At 37.4% G+C, this 21,896-nt stretch overlaps 1 protein-coding gene across 3 annotated transcripts in view; it reads right to left on the bottom strand.

Moving 5' to 3' along the window:
* The window catches only part of GABRB2 (gamma-aminobutyric acid type A receptor subunit beta2), a 300,145-nt gene that overhangs the window by 50,409 nt on the left and 227,840 nt on the right, over positions 1–21,896 (bottom strand). For 2 of the 3 annotated variants that reach the window (XM_049708482.1, XM_004271958.3), the window contains exons 7-10: positions 11,619–11,756; positions 9,836–9,988; positions 5,704–5,948; positions 1,152–1,265 (exon numbers count right to left, since the gene is read on the bottom strand). In XM_049708482.1, the coding sequence (XP_049564439.1) occupies positions 1,152–1,265; positions 5,704–5,948; positions 9,836–9,988; positions 11,619–11,756 (650 nt within the window). The remainder of the gene's footprint in view (positions 1–1,151; positions 1,266–5,703; positions 5,949–9,835; positions 9,989–11,618; positions 11,757–21,896) is intronic. The other variant, XM_004271960.2, reaches the window with a different exon arrangement.

Below are 21,896 nucleotides of genomic sequence, written 5' to 3'. Positions count from 1 at the left end.
GATAGCCTGAGAGAACAGACATAGTAGGGGATTGGGACTAAAATAGTGAGTAACAAAATTTCAAACACCTCTTCTCCTGGAATCTACCTAATATCATTTATCAGACTCATGCTACGTATAACACAACAAGTAATGAAGTTAAAAGAACAACTTAAAATAGTAAAACCAACTAGCAATTTAAGAGGTTAACCATAACTGTTTCCCACCCCAAAGGTAATAACAATGAGGAATCAAGGAATTTGGGGTCAGAGCCACAAAACTAAGGTAGAACATGACACTTCAAGGTATAATAATGACAGCTTCTCTGGCATCAAGTCCTCATAGGAAAGATTCACAGCGTTCAGTATCATTCACTGCCTCACCAAGAAACAGAACGAAAACAAATGAGAGGTAGGCAGTAGATGATAATGTGGAATGGTGACGATCACCATCTTCCTCCTCCAGTTTGGCGGGTAATGTGAATGACAATTTGCCAATTAAGAAATGTAAACACATGAGGATTCAGAAACTGAACTCTAAGTTTTAGCCCCCAATGGGCTTTCTTCGGAGTTCATTTAAGTCAAGAGCATTGTCAAGAAACAATCTCAATTATTGCCTCTTATCTATCATTATAACAAACTGGGCCTGCTGAGATAATACTTATTTCTAAAATATAAATAACAATAAAGGAACAAGGACTTGATGCAAACATAACATTCTCACACACAAGTGAATGATCTAGGGCAGAAAATATAGGTTCCTGAATTCTAAGCCAACCTACGGAAGGACTGTATAATTCTCCACCTATTCCACCAACCCAAAGAAACACAACAAGAAAACTAAGAAATGCCAGAGTATATAATGATACTCTATACTCTCAATACAAATGACAAGAAGTCTCAAAATACGATCCGCTTGTTTTCTTTCTTTAGCACAACAATAATGTATGAGTGGAACACTGAAGCTTAGGTTCATCATAACTACATTTAAAAAAAACAAACCCAGGAAAACCCCATTATGGTCTCATGAAAACATTTAACGTATCCCCACGTCTCAGGATACAAGTCCATAGGTTATCCGCAAAAACGCCATACATTAATTTAAAGGGAACAGCTAAACATATTGGCTCCAACAGAAATACAAATAAATGGATTAAAAACTGGCTATCTAACCGTATACAGAGAGAAATCGTAATTGGTAGTCCGTCTAGTTGGGGAGAGGTTTCCAGTTGGGTCCCACAAGGATCGATATTGGGTCCCATTTTGTTTAATATCTTTATAAAAAATCTGGAAGACAAAGTAGAGAATGTGCTAATTAAGTCGACTGATGCCACTAGATTAGAATTGGTGGTTAAAGTAAATTGGCTATAGATAAATGCTACTGGTCTCTAGAAAGACCGATGCTAACAGAGACTAGAACTTCTAAATAGTTCTTTTTAATGTATCACTTACAAAATCTAGTTTCAAGCACTAGAAATAAATAAATTTAAAAGATCTTAGTGCTCTGCTTAACCAAAAATTTAGGTGTAATGGATAAAGACAACACAGAGACTCCAACACCCATGAATGCAGAATAAAGGATGCCACCCCCCCCAGTAGATCTTTTCGGTGCAGCTTTATTGGGAAAACTGGTGGTTGTGGGTCTCTCGATACAGTAAGGATATTGGAGGCATTTCAGGTATGCAAGAATCAGGGTGGTGAAAAGACAGAAGTAACTAAAGTCTCAAATATATATACACCTAGTTATTGGCAGAAAAATAAACAAGAAAACAACATAAAGCTTAAAAGAAAAAAAGGGAGAGCTGAAAACTTGAAGGCATGAACAAGAAAAGTGGGAAAATTGATCAAGAGAAAATCCTATAAGGAAACACACACACACACACACACACACACACAATAGAAGAATGCAAGGTATAACAGGAGAGCTTTCCTAACACTAGAAAAAGAGACTGTAGTTTTTTAGCTACTCCTGAAAACACTGAAGAAAAATATTCGGTAGAACTCTTACTGTTTTGAGGTTTATTTTTAAAAATCTTAGTAGTTAACAACTTAATTTGTCGCATGGAGACAACTGTGAAAGTAACAAGGCTTGTCAGCTACAGACTCCTGTAGACAGACGGGTTTTTTTAGGTGATGTGAACTGAATATATAGACTAATCTGGAATCAGCTTTTAAATTTTATATTATTTTTTCACTTGCTTGCACAGAGGAATGTACACTGGATAACGACTAGAAAACCTAGATCATCTCAGAAATCTTGTTAACTTTGCTATGCAACCTTGGATAGTTAACTTTCTTTCAGAGCCTTAGTTTTTCCATCAGTTAAACACCAGACTAAGAATTGTTTTAAGAGCTGCAGATAACTCTTGTTAAAATAAGAATTTACAGGAAACTTCATACAGGGAAGAGATTAGAAAAATGTGGAAGCATGCCTTTGAGTGACAGTGGGCTCCCACCTGGCTAGGCTTCCCATTTTCATCCCTCCTGCCCTCAGGACAGAGAAGAGTTTAAAAATCACTTTAGACCATATGACATGCTGCTTCTGTCTCTAGGAAACCATCAATGGAACCAGAAAAAGTCAATCCCTCTCCTAGTGACTGATTGCTCCGGAGCATCCAACAATACTTAGTTGATTATATGTGCCTGATCTTTAAAAAAAAAAAAAACTGTAAAATTACAGTTAAAAAGAAGGAACATTCTTGATAAGAAATAGAGTGACATTATTCATGATGCCGACACAAAAGAAAGCATTGTGCAATCAGAGCCCTCTGTGGGTCTCCTCTAACCCTTCATGCTGTGTTAAAAAAAAAAAAAAAAAAAGGGAGCCTGGAATGTTAGATGGCTACCTTTAAAATATCTAATCAACATGGCTCTAAGTATTCTGGCCTAAGAAATAATTGATAAAGTTTATAGTTGGCTTGCTATCGATTTTACAGCGAATACCTGTTGAAAAATGATTTCGTTGCTTTGACTTTAAAACTTCCAAAGTGAAACATTCCTCTGTAGGTAATACTTTTTTAGGGATAGGACTGCATCCTACATACTAGAGCATGCAGAACGCACAAGCAAGTATCGCCAATAGGTCTGGAGACTGTAAATTTTATTTTGAAAAGTAATAATGTTTATCGTTTATAATATTTTGTTAATATTTATCACTTACCTAGTGCTTATCATATACTGGGGACTATGCTATTTTCTACATTTTATCATAACTTCATAACTTATGAGAGGAATTAACTCCATTTTACAGATGAGGAAACTAAAGGGTCAGAGAGACTTTTTTCCCCCCTATTATCACACAACTACTAAATAGAGGGTAAATATCAAACCTGACTGACTCTAAAATATCTGTTCAGAATTACTGTGCTAAATGATAACTCCTGATACCATGATGTTATTGCACACTGATCAAAGAAAGAAGAGACTCCACTTGTGCTAAAGAGTTTTAAGAATAGGACACGTATCTTACATTTTTCTCAAGTTTGAAGCCGGAAGATTGGACTAGCATAGAGTTTTTTAACCTCAGCAATACTGACGTTTTGGGCTGGATAATTGTTATGGGGAGGCCGTCCAATGCACTGTAGGATGTTTAGCAGCACGGCTGGCCTCTACCCACTAGATACCAGTGGCAATCCCCTCCTCCTGGTTTTGATAATCCAAAACATCTACAGACATTGTCAATGATCCTCTGACGGGGGCGGGGGGGCGTGGTGGCAAAATGGCCTGAGATTTGAGAACCACTGTACTAGAAGAATTCTGGTATCTTTTTTATTCTCTCATTCTATGCTCTGAATTGTGGATCCAACTTCAGCCAAGAGGATGGATGGGTTTTGCATCACTATGGGGTACCTGCCCAGTGAACCATTCCCTACCTCCATCTCAGTACATTGAGTTTAAAACTACCTGAAGCTCTCCAGGTTCAGTCTGCTACAAAACTGCCACTCTCTGGTACTTAAATTTATTATGTAAATGCAAATTGGTATGAAAAAATAGGGTAGGTGAAAGTGAAGAGAGATCAGATGTTAAGCCAGCTTTGCTTTAGGCAATTTATTGAGACTCATTTCAAACTGCTGTCCTAGGAGATTGTTTTATTTGTTCATTTTCTTTACTAAAGGTACTCTATCAGGAAAATTGTAAAATGGGTTTAAAAAGCATTCTCTATTTGACAGCCCGAGAGAATCATAATGCTACCTTGGAATCTATTAACAGATTCCAATAAATGAAACCCGGAGCACTGAAAAGAGATTGACAACTTCCTAGACCCTGTGGTTCACTGGCTTATAAGGGCCATACTTAAAATTTGCATCATTATGAATATCATCTCCTGGGAAGGAGTGCTTTTGATTAGAGAATAGTCCAAAATCGAATATCAGACCTATGGATATATGGAAAATATCAGTGAGTCAGAAGCTTTCATTGGGTTTGCGCCAAATAAAACTCAATGGCAGGGATTATTTATGGTGTGCCACCCTTGGAATTAAATTGAAGTTAGAAATATTAAAATGTAAATGCAATAATTATTGGATGGTTAACAATCCCAGATAGCTTAAAAGTCTTACTATTTTCTTAGTTCCATCACTATGAACTATTTACCAAATCCAACATCATGCACTACTTTATAAACGCTATTTATGGCAGATATTAAAATAAGTCCTTGTTTTTTTTGTCTATTTTGAAGCGCCTAAATTTGCACTATGGGAAAATGCATATGTAAATATTCTGTTCAGTGCCGAAAGTTATATAACAGGAAGCCAGGTGAAGTCACATTTTGGGAGTAAAGATGGCTAGATCTATTGGAACTATTGTCGAAAGCCTCAAAATTGAGATTCTAAATCTTGAATGCAAATAAGAATAATATTTGGAGAATTAAAAAAAATTATGATGCCCAGGCATACCCCAGGAACAATCAAATCAGAATTTCTGGGGATGAAACCCAGGCTTCAGTATTTTTTAATGCTTTCCTAGTCATTTAATTGAGCACCCAAAGTTGAGAACCATTGCTTTCAAGAATAAATTAGATTTACAACTGTGTAGGAATTTTTCTTTGGCTATGCCTGACTTAAGCAACATGGTAGCCTCCTGTACTCAAATGCTTCAAGGATTTTAAGTAGTACCTGTGCAAGGCATTAAGTAATTATCTGTCACTTAAAAAGTAAGTTATTCTTTTTTTCCCTTCCACTTCTTTTTCTATCCATCTGATGACTTCAAGAACACAGTCTCAGTTTGTTGCTGGTGGGTCTTTACCACATGTCTGTACATGCTTATTTCCTTTTTAAATCAATGAGAATGCAGAGCTCAGGCCTAGAGCCTTTATCTAGTATAACCTAGAATTTAATAACACAGTTCCATTTTTATTTATACTTAAGATTATCTTCCAGCAAGTAATACTGATTTAAGTGATATGAAATTTCCTTTTTTAAAATAAATTTAAATAAAGTGAGTAAATTTAAATAAACATAAAGTAAATAATAGTACATATTATACTCATATATGGAATAAGTCACAAAGGTGGTTCTCAGATGACTATGGTTTGGGCCACCCTAGTGTTAAGGTAAAGGGCATGTAAATGTTGTACCATAAATTTGGGCCCTAATTGTGCCTCCATCACTAATTATCTCTTCCCTGGGCTTTGGTTTTCTCATTTGTTAACAAGGCCATGAACCTATATTGCAGGCATTCTTCTATGAGTTTAAGAAGCAAGGAGGGCTTTGCCCTTTGAACTTACCTTGTTGACATCCAGACGCATCTTCTCATTGTTGGCACTGGCAGCCTTTTCAGCTGCTTTCTTTTGGCGTTGAGGTCCCCTCCCAAAAAAGATGTAGTTGACCAAAGCATATTCCAGAAGGGCCATGAAAACAAAGACAAAGCACCCCATCAGGTACATGTCAATGGCCTTCACATAAGGGATTTTAGGGAGAGTTTCCCGGAGGTGGGTATTGATAGTGGTCATTGTTAGCACAGTTGTAATTCCTGTAAAAAATGAGAGAGTGAGAGTAATAGTGTTTGTATTTCCTTTCTGCTTTCATCATAGCTGGAAAGTTTAACTGTATTTTTTTACTTGTTTATAGATCCTGCAAAATATATACCAGGCACTTATTATATAGCAGCCCTGTGATAGGCCCTGGCAATATGTATAAATCATTAATTTATAGCAAACATTAATCATTTGGGGGGCATTTCCTTTAATTACATTTTTATATTTATAGTTATGTATCTAGTGGGGGGCTAGAGATGTGAATTAAATGCTATGATAGACATCTGTGTAAGGTGAAAGTTGAGAATATGGAGAAGATCCTAGTTTAGCCCATGATGTGGCAGGGAAGAGATCAGGAAATATAGACTTCGGAGCTGAGTCTTGAAGAATGAGTCAGAGTTACCCAGGCAAACAAAACCTGGAGGTGAAAAGTGATAGTGGACCTAAGAGCATTGGTGGTGGGGAGAGTTTATTTATTTATTTATTTTTAAAATAAATTTGTTTATTTATTATTTTTTGCTGTGTTCAGTCTTTGTTGCTATGCACGGGCTTTCTCTAATTGTGGCGAGCAGGTGCTTCTCTGTTGCCATGTGCGGGCTTCTCATTGTGGTGGCTTCTCTTGTTGCGGAGCACGGGCTCTAGGCGCACGGGCTTCAGTAGTAATGCCTCGCGGGCTCTAGAGCACAGGATCAGTAATTGTGGTGCACGGGCTTGTGGGATCTTCCTGGACCAGGGCTCGAACCCGTGTCCCCTTCATTGGCAGGCAGATTCTTAACCACTGTGCCACCAGGGAAGCCCGAGAGAGTTTTTTTAAAGGGGTGCTTTGTGGAGGTGAAAGTACACAGCCCATCAAAAGAATCTCAAGAAACTCAATGTGGGTACATTATAGGATATGATGGGAAGAATGATGAGCAAAGTGGAGATTAAGGGCTGCATAATGGAAAGTTACATACACAGTGCCTAATGCAGAACTTGAACTTAAAATTGAAGGCAATGTGAGGCTACTGACCAGCTTCCAGTAGGGAGGTATCAGGGACAAACTGTGTTTAGGACGATCATGAGGGTAAGCATGCAAGACAGGAAGCAGAATACCAGCTGAGAGTTTTTCAGAATAAGTAAGTGATGAAGGGAAAATAAATTAAAATCACTGTAAAAGTACTGAACTCAATGAATGCATTAAACAGATGATATGAACAATGATTGCAAAAAATATGGAAACTAGAGGTGGAGAGTAACAGAGAAGCAGCTGTCTAGCCTTCGTGTTTCTGGGTTGGGAATGTAGGCACATAATGCACAGATAAATAATATAGAAGTATTACAAGACTCTATGGGAAACGCCACACTATGTCAGGTTATTACCACTAGTCCAGCTGAGGGAACATCTCCAACAGTGGGGAGTAGTTTTCCCAAAGCTGTAATTGGAGGGATAGACAGAGATATGCTGGGTAAAAGCAGTGGGAGTCCAGAGCCCTGAGTTTCCTACAAAGGCTCAGCTTTGTAGGAAAAGAGTGATGTGAAAACAGAGCTCCTAGGTCAAGATCACACAGATGGGAAGTTGCAGAGTCAAAATTTGAACTGGGGTGTCTCTGACTCAGAAACCTGTGCCCTTAAACACTACCTGATAACACAGAACAAAAGTTAATTTTCAATTCTATTTTTTAAGAACATATGTTTTCTGATTTAATTTTTTCTCTCTAATAAGATAATTTTTGCCTTGCTTTTCTATATGCTCATGAAACAGATACAGAAAAAATAAATTTGAGCAGCCAATTCTGAGCATGGCCAAAAAAATATGGTTATACTTTAGATCTAGGTATTTTATAGTTCTCACATCTTTTCTATGTTAGTCATTTTTTTTTTTTTTTTTTGCGATACGTGGGCCTCTCACTGCTGTGGCCTCTCCCGTTGCGGAGCACAGGCTCCGGACGCTCAGGCTCAGCGGCCATAGCTCACGGGACCAGCCGCTCCGCGGCATGTGGGATCTTCCCGGACCGGGGCACGAACCCACGTCCCCTCCATTGGCAGGCGGACTCTCAACCACTGCGCCACCAGGGAAGCCCTATGTTAGTCATTTTGACACATTTTCCAATTTTACTTTTCTCTTCATTATTTCATCTAGAGCTTATCTTGGATGACATGAATATTACATGTATATTATAAAACAGACAACACTGATTTTACTATTTATCTAAATCTCATGTTAAGGTGTTTCTGACCTAGTAATAAACTGCTCACATAAAAGACATTTGACAATTTTCTTTCAAAAAGTAAATAACTTATGTATTATTCCTGTAATAGGCATCAAATTGATAACAGATTTTCATTTTGGAATAACAGGATATTTACAAATTCCATTCATTACTTTATTCAGCAGGTATTTACTGGACACCATTCACTGTGTGAGACACTACAAATATAATGGAAGCAAAATTAGATATGGACCTTCCTCCAAGGTATCTTCAGTACCATGAGGAAAATGAACATCACAAACCAAATAAATATAAATTATAACTGTGGCTGGTCTCCAAGGTTGGTCTACAGTATTTTAAGAGAATATATCACAAGGGACTTGACTCAGTCCAGGAGGTAATTAATTCTCCTTCCATCCCTGAACCACCACAATCTAATCTCAACACAGCAGCCAAAGTTATCCCTTTGTATCTGAAATCATGTCAGTTCTTTGCTCAGTGTTGCTCTAATTTCACTCAGAATAAAAGCAAAACTTTTATTATGGCCCCTGGACCATTTCATCATCTTTTAGTCCCCTCTCCCTGACATTATCTTTACTCCTGAACTCACTCTGCATCTGCCTTACAGGCCACCTTGCTCACTTGCTTGGCATGTTTCTACCTGAGGGTCTCTTCATCAAGCTGGAATATTCTCATCCAGACATTTATGTGACTCGATCTTCTTCAAGTCTTTATCCATTAGCAATCAATGAAGTCTACGCTGATTGTTCTAAACTGTACCCCTAGTATACCCACCCCCTTACCTTGCTTATTTCCACTCTACAGGTTTACCATATTATATAATTTGCATGTTAAATGCAAAATAAATTTACTTTTTTACCTTTTATTGCTAGAACATAACTTCCAGAAGGACACTGGCTTTATCTCCAGTGCCCAGTATGTTTGACACATAGTAGGTGCTCAAAAAATTTTTGTTGTATGAATAATGACTTTGCTAAGGAATTAATGATTTAATTGAGATATACTGGTGAAGCACTTAACTCAAAATTTAAAGGGATTAGTCAGAACTCAGAATAATAAAGATTGCATAAAAGGTCATAAATTTACTATATCTGGAGTTAGCAACATAAAAATGTTCACGAAATACAATTTATTCTCTTCCTCTGGAGTCATGATGGAAAAACGTCATGCATAAGATAAGTGATGCCATGGATGATTTCCCAATATTCTTACTTTGTTGTCTCCTGCCCTCTGCCATGCTATCCCAAAATCTTAGTTAAGACTTCAGAATTTTCTGCTCATTGATTAGTTGCACATTTCATTTCTTTGTTTCTTGTTCAGAATAATAATTAAAAAAAAGATGGAAGAGAGCTCTTCCCAGGTAAGGAAACACAGATAAAAACAACAATTATCTAGCAATATTACATGAACTATGCTTCAATAAAAATATCAAGCTGATGGGACTAATTTCATTACCGACAGCTACATAGTTAACTAATTTTGACATGAAAGAGTTTTAATTTGTGTTTAACTGATTTAACGCTGAATCAGATCACCCAACGTCTCATAGCCAAATTCTTATAATGTGCGCAGTCCGGTCTCGTCACGCATCGCAAATTCGAGGGTAAGGAAAGTGCACGTGCACTCACGCGCACACACAGGCACACTCCACAAGCAGTCAGATTGATGCCTACCTAATGCCACTCTTGCAGCTGAAGCATCGTAATTAATCCAGAAGGAGACCCAGGAGAGGATAGTGATCAAGATAGATGGCATGTATGTTTGCAGGATAAAGTAACCAATGTTTCTCTTAAGCTTAAAGCTGAGGGACAACCTGGGATAGGAACCTAGAAAGACAATTTTAAAACATCATCGTTATCAATCAATATTTATAGGATACTTTTCTTTAAAGGCCCACAAACAGTTTGTATATCTTTCCTAAACTCAATTTTAGCTCCTGGTGAAGGGCATTTTCTTCTGCAAAAGTGGTCTGAGAAAACAGGGCTTTTAATTAGCAGGACTTACTCAGTGTTAAATATATTCCACACTCATCAGTAATTGAAAGAATTCCAGCTCTTCCCTCCTCAGCCTCCTACACTGAATCAAACGTTCTCATTCTCTGCAACTGTGATGACAAGACAATTTGAGACAGTCCCTTGGTTCCCCCTTTAACTGTTTCTCAGCAAGTCCATCCTGTACATTTATGTATATAAGAATAAGGCTGTACACTCTGATTATAGGGAAAGAAATCTCTTCACAAGCCCCAGGATGCATTTTAAGGCGAGGATCAGTGGCAAGGCTGCAGTTAGTGCAGCAAATCCCTGAAATTTTGTGAAGGTTTTCATGTGTACGCAGTAATTTTTCTAATTTCATTGCTTCCATCAAAGTTTTAAAAGGACTCCTGACCCACCAAAAGGTGGAGAGTCACTTTTCCTGAGCAATGTTTGTGGGAGATATAACTAAGGATCAGATTCTTGAAGCTGGGTCTTTTGATGGTGTGGACCTGGGGAATTACATTTTAAATGAGATATGTAACAGAATACAGTCTTATAACCTAAAAGAGTCACATTGACAAATGGTGTGTGTGTGTGTGTGTGTGTGTGTGTGTGTGTGTGTGTGTGTGAGGGGGGGGATATTCTTACTAACTGAAAGCCTTGTCTAGCCCTCTTGGACTGAAGCAAGTATATTAATATTAAAGTAAAAATATTTTAAGTAGAAACTCATTTCTATAGTGTCTCGGGGGTTCAAAGAACCTCAAACCTAAGAAAAGTTTCTGTTGTTTCTTTTGCAAAGCTGGAGGCTATTTTGTATTCTTGCTTGAAGTAGTTTTCAGGGACAGCAAGTGCCTGAGTCCTTAGCAGACAATTCAAAATCTACAGTTACTGTATTAGCTATTTCTGTGCTTGGGGAATTCATTTCAATAAGAAAAATATAAAGAGGGATATTCCTGTGGACTTATTTTTCTTTTAATGAGTATGGAGCAAATTACTGCATTCCTGGGCTTTTTTGTTAAAAATCTGTGCTGATGAAAACAAGTCTGACCTCAATACTGGAAGAATAAGAATGGTAAATGTATCAGGATAATCTCAACATCTGGAAAAGATTTTAGCTCCAAAACAGTAGGTAAGGCTACGTAAAGAAAGTCCTACCCTTTGAGAAAAATGTGAAGTCCTCCCACCCTACTGTGTTTAGAGAATTTCACTGTGGTCAGACTTGAGTGAACTATGACCTGGCTGTCCTCAGTATGTTTCAAGGAATTATGATAGTACATGAGAGACATTTGCTTTGCTGGGGGTGCCTTCTTGAAAGTAAATGGATGGGTTCCAAATGGGCTTGCTGGGGAACTGAGCATTTTCAGCAGATCTAAGTCTTCCAGAGTCCCCATCCTTCCCTGGGACCTGATCCTGATATAAGTGAACCCTTTTGGCAAAATATAATAAAGCCCCTTTTCTCTTAACTATTTGCCCTGATACAAACCTGTGGAAAAAACAACCTTCTTGGTGATAAGTTTATAATCTACAATAGAGAACTGTGGAAGTTCAATCTTGGTTACTCCTGTTACTGCATTATCATCCCCACGCCAGTAAAACTCAATGTCATCAGTTGTATATCCATCTGTAAAAGGAAACACACAAACACATATACAGATACACACAAAAAAGACAAACAAAATAGAAAAAAATAACTGTTTAGGAAATGAACTGTATAAACAATAATAGCTACAGCTAAAGGTTATTATGTGTTAGGTATCACGCCAAGCACCTTAAGTATATTACTATCTTTAATCCTCACAATAATCCCATTGGGGAAGTATAATTAGGCTCACATGAGGCAACAAAGGCTGAGAGAAATTAACAGCTTATATTAAGTCTTGTAACTAGGAAGTGGTATCGTTGGGACTTGAACCTAGGTTTATCTGATTATGAACCTCATTCTCTCAAACAGCATCACATTATCACATAACCCTGGGTTGTACTCTAAGAGAAGACAAAAGAAGAGAAAAATCATTTAAGTTATCAGTACAGTATTAAATGGTACCAAACCCTTCCCCGCCAATACAAAATATCTGAATTACAAAATATTTGGATTTTAAGTCGGAAGAGAAGTGATTATGAAGAAGTGAGTCATTAATTTTTTAACATTCATAGACATGATCTCCAAATTTGATTTTGCACCATATCTAAACCCCCCAAAAAATGCCCTAAAAATTCAAAACAACATATAATTTCCAGCAGTTTTAAGCAGTAAGTACAAATGCAGAGTGTACACCGCAAATGCACAGTGCATTTAGGGGGTCTGGCTCCATTCATCCAACAATTACTTATTGAGCACCTACTATGCTTGTCAGTGCAGTTGCTGGGGATAGGACTCTGCACAATAAAAACATGACCTCTTTTATAATGATCCTTTCAAATCCATGGGGTAGAGTGGGACAAACACACGTATTCTAATTAGTAAGCACACATATAACTGCAGTGAATAAACACATATTATATTGCAAACAATGCTGTACAGGGAAGCATGCAATGAAATCCAGTGAATACCAATATTTTACAAACTCACGCATCCCCCACAAGTCCCCCCAAAAGCATTCGTTATATTTGTATATCACATTTATCTCTTCAAAGAACATTTGCACCCAGATAGCTGAATCTTTACGAGTCTAGGAGGCAGGCAGCACGGAGAATCTCCTCCAATTTCAAAAGCAATAAAACCAATGAGAAAACTGCTTAAGTTTCTGTCTTTTGACATGTAACTAGTTAATGTAACACTGAGGATGTGAACATCAATTCTTTGATTCTTAGCTCTTATGATTTCCAAAAAACCACATTTCTTCCAAAGAGAGAAAGTCATATCTCCAAAAAAGTGGAAGCAAATTATTTTTCAAAGAACTACAATACCCTCAATTTGAGAATCTATATCAACCATAGCATAGCTCAGGCGCTGTCTTAACTTTTCTAGAAATCTGAAGTCTTCTTTATTCAAAAGAGTAGCCATCTTTATCTGATAATAGATATAGAGATTTTTTGGAAGAGTGTTTGAAAACTTGAACTTGCAGTTCCCTAACAATAGGCTTTTGGATAATAGCTAATGATTTTCAAAAGGGTTATTTACTTGCAAACATCATAAATTGTAATAAAGATGGTGGAGTTTAAATAGATTATAGACCACCAACATTTTTATTAGCATGATCTCACTTACAGCCTTTGTTTTGTTAGAGAATGTCTTTCTTCATAGAAAACTAGATTTAAAAGTAAATTACTCTTGGCTTTAAAGGAAACCCCAGGTATTAAGTGAATGACTCAGCAAGCTGATTCTCAGATAAGAGCTCTCACTCCTTATTAATACTCCATTAATATTCGCTATCTAAACCTAAGAACTCAGGTGTCTGTCCCAAAGTATAACTGCTCTTTTCCTAAGATGGCAACTTTCTTAATGTGGCCATGGGAACTCTCAGAGTCCAGAACTTCAACTCAAATTAAGTCGCATTTGTCATTGGTTATCTGTACACATCTCTCAGTTATGAAATTGTTTAGAGTCAATGACAACCGCACCATTCATAAAACAGTTTAAAATAAAAAAGAGGGTCAACTTACTCCTAGAATCAAGCTAGATATTTAGAAATGTATTGTAAAATTGAATCTGTGTATAAACAAAAAAAGGTATTTATGAAACAAGGAGGCAATAGTTTTCTAGAATGCAGCCATCTTCGAAAGAAGAGAACAAGGGAAAAGTCAACTCACTACTGCCAATAGAGGACTAAGTATAAACTAGTGAAGGGTGTGTTTCTGGTCCTCCAGCTTCCTTTCCTCAGTATTTAGCTTCTTTTATTCATCACTACAAATCTTGTAACAGAAGCTCTCTGTAGGCAGAGGCATGGGAATATCAATGGCATTTCAATACAGCTGTAGAGGAGATGCCTAATGGGTATTTAATAGGTAGAAACATTATAATAAAATACAGACTTCTGTCAAAAAGCCAGATATTTGACACAGTGCTTGCTAGACAACACCTGGCAGAGAATAGGTACTTGGGATAAATTATTGAATTAATACAACAATTATTTAATATACATGTGGATTTGGACAATGGTTGTTTATCCAGATGCTTGGCAATGTGAAGGTATTCATCATGTTAATATCTCTGTCTCTTGCTCCTAGCACAGTACCTGGCACATAGTCAGCATTAAATAAGTATCTTCTGAGTGAATTCAAAAAAATTCACCCAGTGATAACATAACCCTTGAGAATAATCCAAAAACCCTTCATTATATATTTTTCCTTATGTATTAGTTGGGCAAGCTACCTAGCCTCTCTGTCCTCCATTTTCTCATCTGAAAATTAGGGTAATAATAGTAATAGCTACTTCACAGAGCAGTTATGCCAGAAAAATAAGTTGTTCCCTGTAAAATACTTTAAAAAAGTAACTGGTAGATAGTGCTCAAAAAGGTTAGCTAATACCTTCTCTTTAAATAAGAATTATTTACCATTGCAACAAAAAGAATAAAACACCTAGGAATAAACCTACCTAAGGAGACAAAAGACCTGTATGCAGAAAATTATAAAACACTGAGGAAAGAAATTAAAGATGATACAAATAGATGGAGAGATATACTATGTTCTTGGATTGGAAGAATCAACATTGTGAAAATGACTCTACTACCCAAAGCAATCTACAGATTCAATGCAATCCCTATCAAATTACCAATGGCATTTTTTTTTTTTTACAGAACTAGAACAAAAAATCTTAAAATTTGTATGGAGACACAAAAGACCCTGAATAGCCAAAGCCGTCTTGAGAAAGAAAAATGGAGCTGGAGGAATCAGGCTCCCAGACTTCAGACTACACTACAAAGCTACAGTAATCAAGACAGTATGGTACTGGCACAAAAAGAGAAATATAGATCAATGGAACAGGATAGAAAGCCCAGAGATAAGCGCACACACATATGGTCACCTTACCTTTGACAAAGGAGGCAAGAATATACAATGGAGAAAGGACAGTCTCTTCAATAAGTGGTGCTGGGAAAACTGGACAGCTACATGTAAAAGAATGAAATTAGAACACTCCCAAACACCATATGCAAAAATAAACTCAAAATGGATTAAAGACCTAAATGTAAGGCCAGACACTATAAAACTCTTAGAGGAAAACATAGGCAGAACACTCTATGACATAAATAACAGCAAGATCCTTTTTGACCCACCTCCTAGAGAAATGGAAATAAAAACAAAAATAAACAAATGAGACCTAATGAAGCTTAAAAGCTTTTGCACAGCAAAGGAAACCATAAACAAGACGAAAATACAACCCTCAGAATGGGAGAAAATATTTGCAAATAAAGCAACTGACAAAGGATTAATTTCCAAAATTTATAAGCAGCTCATGCAGCTCAATAACAAAAAAACAAACAACCCAATCCAAAAATGGGCAGAAGACCTAAACAGACATTTCTCCAAAGAATATAAACAGATTGCCAACAAACACATGAAAGAATGCTCAACATCATTAATCATTAGAGAAATGCAGATCAAAACTGCAATGAGATATCATCTTACACCAGTCAGAACGGCCATCATCAAAAACTCTACAAACAATAAATGCTAGAGAGGGTGTGGAGAAAAGGGAACCCTCTTGAACTGTTGGTGGGAATGTAAATTGATACAGCCACTATGGAGAATAGTATGGAGGTTCCTTAAAAAACTAAAAATAGAACTAGCATACGACCCAGCAATCCCACTACTGGGCCTATACCCTGAGAAAACCATAATTCAGAAAGAGTCATGTACCACAATGTTCACTGCAGCTCTACTTACAATAGCCAGGACATGGAAGCAACCTAAGCATCCACTGACAGATGAATGGATAAAGAAGATGTGGCACATATATACAATGGAATATTACTCAGCCATAAAAAGAAACGAAATTGAGTTATTTGTAGTGAGGTGGATGGACCATAGCATCTCTCATACAGAGTGAAGTAAGTAAGAAAGAGAAAAACAAATACCATATGCTAACACATATATATGGAATCTAAAAAAAAAAAAAAAAGGTCATGAAGAACCTAGGGGCAGGAGGGGAATAAAGATGCAGACCTACTAGAGAATGGAGTTGACCACATGGGGAGGGGGAGGGGTAAGCTGGGACAAAGTGAGAGACTGGGATGGACATATATGGACTACCAAGTGTAAAACCGATAGCTAGTGGAAAGCAGCTGCATAGCACAGGGAGATCAGCTCGGTGCTTTGTGACCACCTAGAGGGGTGGGATAGGGAGGGTGGGAGGGAGGGAGATGCAAGAGGGAAGAGATATGGGGATATATGTATATGTATAGCTGATTTACTTTGTTTTAAAGCAGAAACTAACACCATTGTAAAGCAATTATATTCCAATAAAAATGTTAAAAAAATCCTATGATAAACTGTAATGGAAAAGAATATATAAAAAAAGAAGGTATATATATATATATATATGTGTGTGTGTGTGTGTGTGTGTGTGTGTGTGTAACTGAATCACTTTGCTGTACAGCAGAAACTAACATTGTAAATAAACTGTACTTCAATAAAAAAATTAAGAAAACAAACAAAACAAAACAAAAAGAATCTGCCTGCCGATGCTAGGCACATGGGTTTGATCCCTGGTCCGGGAAGATCCCACATGCCATGGAGCAAATAAGCCCATGTGTCACAACTACGGAGCCTGTCCTCTAGAGCCCGTGAGCCACAACTACTGAAGCCGACGCATCTAGAGTCTGTGCTCTGCAACAAGAGAAGCCACTGCAATGAGAAGCCTGTGCACCCCAACAAAGAGTAGCTGAGTAGCCCCCACTTGCCACTACTAGAGAAAGCCGCACAGAGCAATGAAGAACCAACACAGCTAAAAATAAATAAATAAATTTAAAAAATAAATAAAATAAAAAATAGAGAAATGCAAATCAAAACTACAATGAGGTATCACCTCACACTGGTCAGAATGGTCATCATCAGAAAATCTGCAAACAATAAATGGTGGAGAGGGTGTGGAGAAAAGGAAACCCTCTTGCACTGTTGGTGTGCATGGAAATTGATACAGCCACTATGGAGAACAGTATGGAGGTTCCTTAAAAAACTAAAAATAGAACTACCATACGACCCAGCAATCCCACTACTGGGCATATACCCTGAGAAACCATCAAAAAGACACATGTATACCAATGTTCATTGCAGCACTATTCACAATAGCCAGGACATGGAAACAACCTAAATGTCCATCAACAGATGAATGGATAAAGAAGATGTGGTACATATATATAATGGAATATTACTCAGCCATAAAAAAATGAAATGGGGTCATTTGTTGAGATGTAGATGGACCCAGAGTCTGTCATACAGAGTGAAGTAAGTCAGAAAGGGAAAACAGATATAGTATGTTAATGTATATATGTGGAATCTAGAAAAATGGTACAGATGAACCTTGTTTGCAGGGCAGGAATAGAAAGGCAGATGTAGAGAACGGACGTGTGGACACAGAGGGGCAGAAGGGGAGGGTGGGATGAATTGGGAGATTAGGTTTGACATAAATACACTACCGTGTGTTAAATAGATAGCTAGTGGGGACCTGCTGTACAGGGAGGTCAGCTGGGTGCTCTGTGATGGCCTAGTTGGGTGGGATGGGGGTGAGGGAGGGAGTTCCAAGAGGGCGGGGATATGTGTATGCATATGGCTCATTCACTTCGCTGTGCAGCAGAAACTAACACAACACTGTAAAGCAATTATACTCCAATTTTAAAAAAAACACATTAGAAGGTTATTTTGATGCCTATGATTGTGGAATCTGACACAATGGAGCAGGATATCGTATATGCTCCTTGGCTACTGCTGGTTTTAAAAACCTCAGTCTTCTTGACTTCATTTTGGGTTAACCAAGGATAGAATGTTGCAAATGGAAAGCAAGTATATGCTCTTGCATCATCAATTTCTGTAGATGAAAGACCAACAATCCATAACAGTGCCAGGGTGGTCAAGTTCAAAAGCCAGCTCAATATACTGTGTAGGATTAGCTGAAAGCAGACCTAGTTTTCTTCTTTTCTTTGAATTTTCTCTCAAGGAATATTTAGTGGTCTCTCAATGTAATTAAAAAATAAAACATATGCAAATACATATGACCTGACTTTACATCTGTCATAATAATAATGAGTAAAAAATAATTAGATATCTTTAAAAGGTATCAGAAGGAGGAGATGCACTGAAGCTCCTCATTAATGTCTTGCAAAATAAATTCATCTTTTATATTTTATTCATGGGATTCCAGAAACTGAGTGATTAAATTATATTGTATTGTTATCATTAAAAACATAATCCACATCAATTCAATTGGCCTATGAATAAACCAAAACACAAATTTATTGGAATTTACCTGGAGGAATTAAAACTGCATGAAATGTTACAAAACCCTGATCAGGAAGGATAAATATGTAAATTTATAAATCTGTATAAGACACAAATGATAGATATTGGTAAATATCTGTACTATATGAGATTTAAGGAGCAAAAATGCCATTTTAAAATCATTTACGTAATAACTGAACAGATTCTCACAACTCTTATGTATCTTATTACATAACATGGCATTTAAACAAGTTTTTTTCTCACTTTACTGATAGTTTACGTTTGTTTTGTTATCTACTAAGTAAATGTTACATTTTAGAAGGATACTACTATGCAAAAAATATGAACCTGTAACAAGATATTAAACAGGGGAGGCTGATGAGAACATTTAGAAGAATTAACTGAATTATCAATGCTACCATATTTTTTCCTAGTGGAAAATTAAAGTGACTTATTATTCTCCTGTTACTTATTTACACTTTGCTCCTCAATTGGACTGTTAAATGTTCTCTGGTAGTTATCCATTTTCTGTCTCCCATTGTATCAACATAGCAATAGTAACATAGTATAACTGACCTTTAAACAACATGGTTTGAACTGCATGGGCCCACTTATACAAGGATTGTCTTCAATAGGAAATACTACAGTACTACACGATCCACGGTTGGTTGAATCCACGGATGTGGAACTGTGGATGCAGAAAAACGTGGGTATGGAGAGCTGACTATAAATTAGAAGGGGATTTTCGACTGTGTGGATGGTTGGGCCCCTAACAGCTGCATTGTTCAATGGTCAACTGTACTGCCATTTACAAGAACAAGAATACAAACATTTTTTTCATGACTAACTCAGTGACCACGATTAGAAGGCTCCACAATCAGAATGGACTCCACTCCATGAAGAGGCCTGTATGTAAGTGCAAAGGTGCAAGACTGACTTCAGTCAATGCCAATTAAAGTTACAGGGATTTTTCAAGAGGGAGAGAGAGAAACTCACTTGTCAGCCACGACTCCTTAAATTCAGCAATGAAAGTGTTCCAAAGACACTCTGAGTGATTGCTCTGACTCCTGGATTGTCTTATTCTTCACTCTGCTCTTTAAGATGGACTGCTAGACACAAATGTTCTGCTCTCAAATCATTTCTAGGCCTCAAGCAGCCCCAAACAATTGGCCTAGGATGGGTCAGACTTGATTACCTAGTGGCATCTTAGTGAGGACACCATCAAGTCATGGCCCAGAATTCGTCCCACATCAAAGATAATCTATCTTTTCGTGCTATTACTGTTTTCAAATTCAAATTGTATGATGTAAGAGAACAGGAAATTGATCATAATCAAGCAAATGTTAGATATTGTACCTTAAAGATCATTCCTTTATTTGGATTTCAATGCAAACTTAGTATTTATTGTCTCTGTATGGGAGCAGGGTGAACGGGTAGCCCTTTCTGCCAGTTTAGCTCTGTGAAGTGTTTCTTATGATTTCTTGTGATTGGAGAGGCTGAAGCAATTAAAATAATGGTCCAGGTAAGAGAAATCAACTGAAAAAAAATAATAATAGGCAAAAAGAGCCACCATAACAGTAGCTATGTTTTACAAAGCTCTTCTGTGTCAGGCACTGCCTTAAACTCTATATGTTTTTGTCTTGAAAGGAGAACTAGACTGGGTTATGGCTACCAGGATTCCTCTCCTCCACCCAACCCTGCTTTTTCCATATGCATGAGCCCTAAATCCTGAAGTAATATAGAAAAGTAGGAGAACTTTTAGCTGGAAAAAAAATAAAATAGGCTGGTGCTTCTCAAATTTAATATGCATAGAAATCACCCGGAAACCTTGTTAAAATGCAAACACTGATTAAGTAGGTAGAGACTGAGATTCTGTATTTTTAATAACCTCCCAGGTAGGAAGGATGCTGTTTGTCCATGTACCATCCTCTGGATAGCAAGTGATCAGGAGATTTTATAGAGCAAAAGTCATTTGCCTTGCCATGGGAGTCAGGAAAGGCATGTTTGGTATCTATCCTGACCCAGAGAAGAAGAATGTTTCTTCTGAATAAAGGTTTTATACCTCCAAAATTAAAATATCTTCTCCCAGTTCCACCTCTCTTATAAGGAACAACAGGAGATGTTTCTGATGCTGCCAGTATCCAGGGGTCTGGTTTTCTTTAATAATCTATGACCTATGCTCACCAATAAAGCAATAATAGAAGAGAAAAGGGAGATGGGGCTACCTCTAAAAGTTTCCTGCAAATTTGTATTCATTCAAGTTTTATTTGAATATTTAATGATATTCGGACTAAGAAGATTCCACTCTAGCATCAGATGTCTGCATCTTTTATTTACTTTCCTCAATAGACTAGTCAACAACCTTTTAGGTTTCCCCCCTTCCTCTAATCTACACTAAACATGCTGCTATTATTACTTTGTTTACAAACAGGTTGATAATGCTACTTCCATGCCTTAAAAAAAAAAAAAAAATATGGAGAACTTTTTGATGGCCTTCCCAGTAGATTGAGAATTAAATGCAAATTCTTTGGTCAGGCATTCAAAACTCTATCTTGCAGCCTCATCTTCTGTTATACTTCTTCCTCTTCTAAAGCTTCTATCTTCTGCCCACAGTCTTTAGTAACCCTTTGACCTCCAGGCCTTTGTTCAAATTATTTAAGATACTTGAAATAGTTTTACCTCTCACATCACATTTCTGTATACTTTCAGGCCTCATCTCAGCTTTCACCTTTCCCAAGACACATCTCATCTTCCTTCAGTGGGGATGCTTTTCTTTCCTACCCTGAGGTTTCCACAGCACTGTGCTGGAATCCCTGCTCATCGACTAGTTTTGCAATAGAGGATTTGTGAATGTGTTGGTCTCAGCCACTAGAATACGCTGGAGGCTGAAGAACCATGTCTGATAACTTCTCTGTAGCCCCCCCTCCTCCTTAATATAGGTAAGACATTAATACAGGTTTTACCAAGGGTGGCACTTGTACAAGCTTGCTGAACTGAACTGTCAACATGCTACCCATTAGCTGTGGTTCATCAGATCCCTGCTCCCTTTGAGTGCAGTGAACAGATGCCATTTGCTGAATTGCAAGGTGGAAGAATTGCAAACCTGAACATTATTTATGTCTTGGGATGTGTTATTTCCATGCACCAGGCTCCAAATCATTAAAAAGGCAGTGCTACTGGTACCACTCCATAAAAGGGAGCTACCAAGTTAAAGCAAAGGCCCTGTGTTGAAAAAAAAACTTCCCAACATTGCTGATTTTTTTGTTTAACATCTTTATTGGAGTATAAGTGCTTTACAATGGTGTGTTAGTTTCTGCTGTATAACAAAATGAATCAGCTATACATATACAAATATCCCCATATCCCCTCCCTCTTGCGTATCCCTCCT

This window comes from Orcinus orca, chromosome 3, assembly GCF_937001465.1.
Source record: "Orcinus orca chromosome 3, mOrcOrc1.1, whole genome shotgun sequence".
NCBI lineage: Eukaryota > Metazoa > Chordata > Mammalia > Artiodactyla > Delphinidae > Orcinus > Orcinus orca.
The sequence above is the reverse complement of the archived record's forward strand: the minus strand, read 5'-3'. Positions and strand labels throughout refer to the sequence as shown.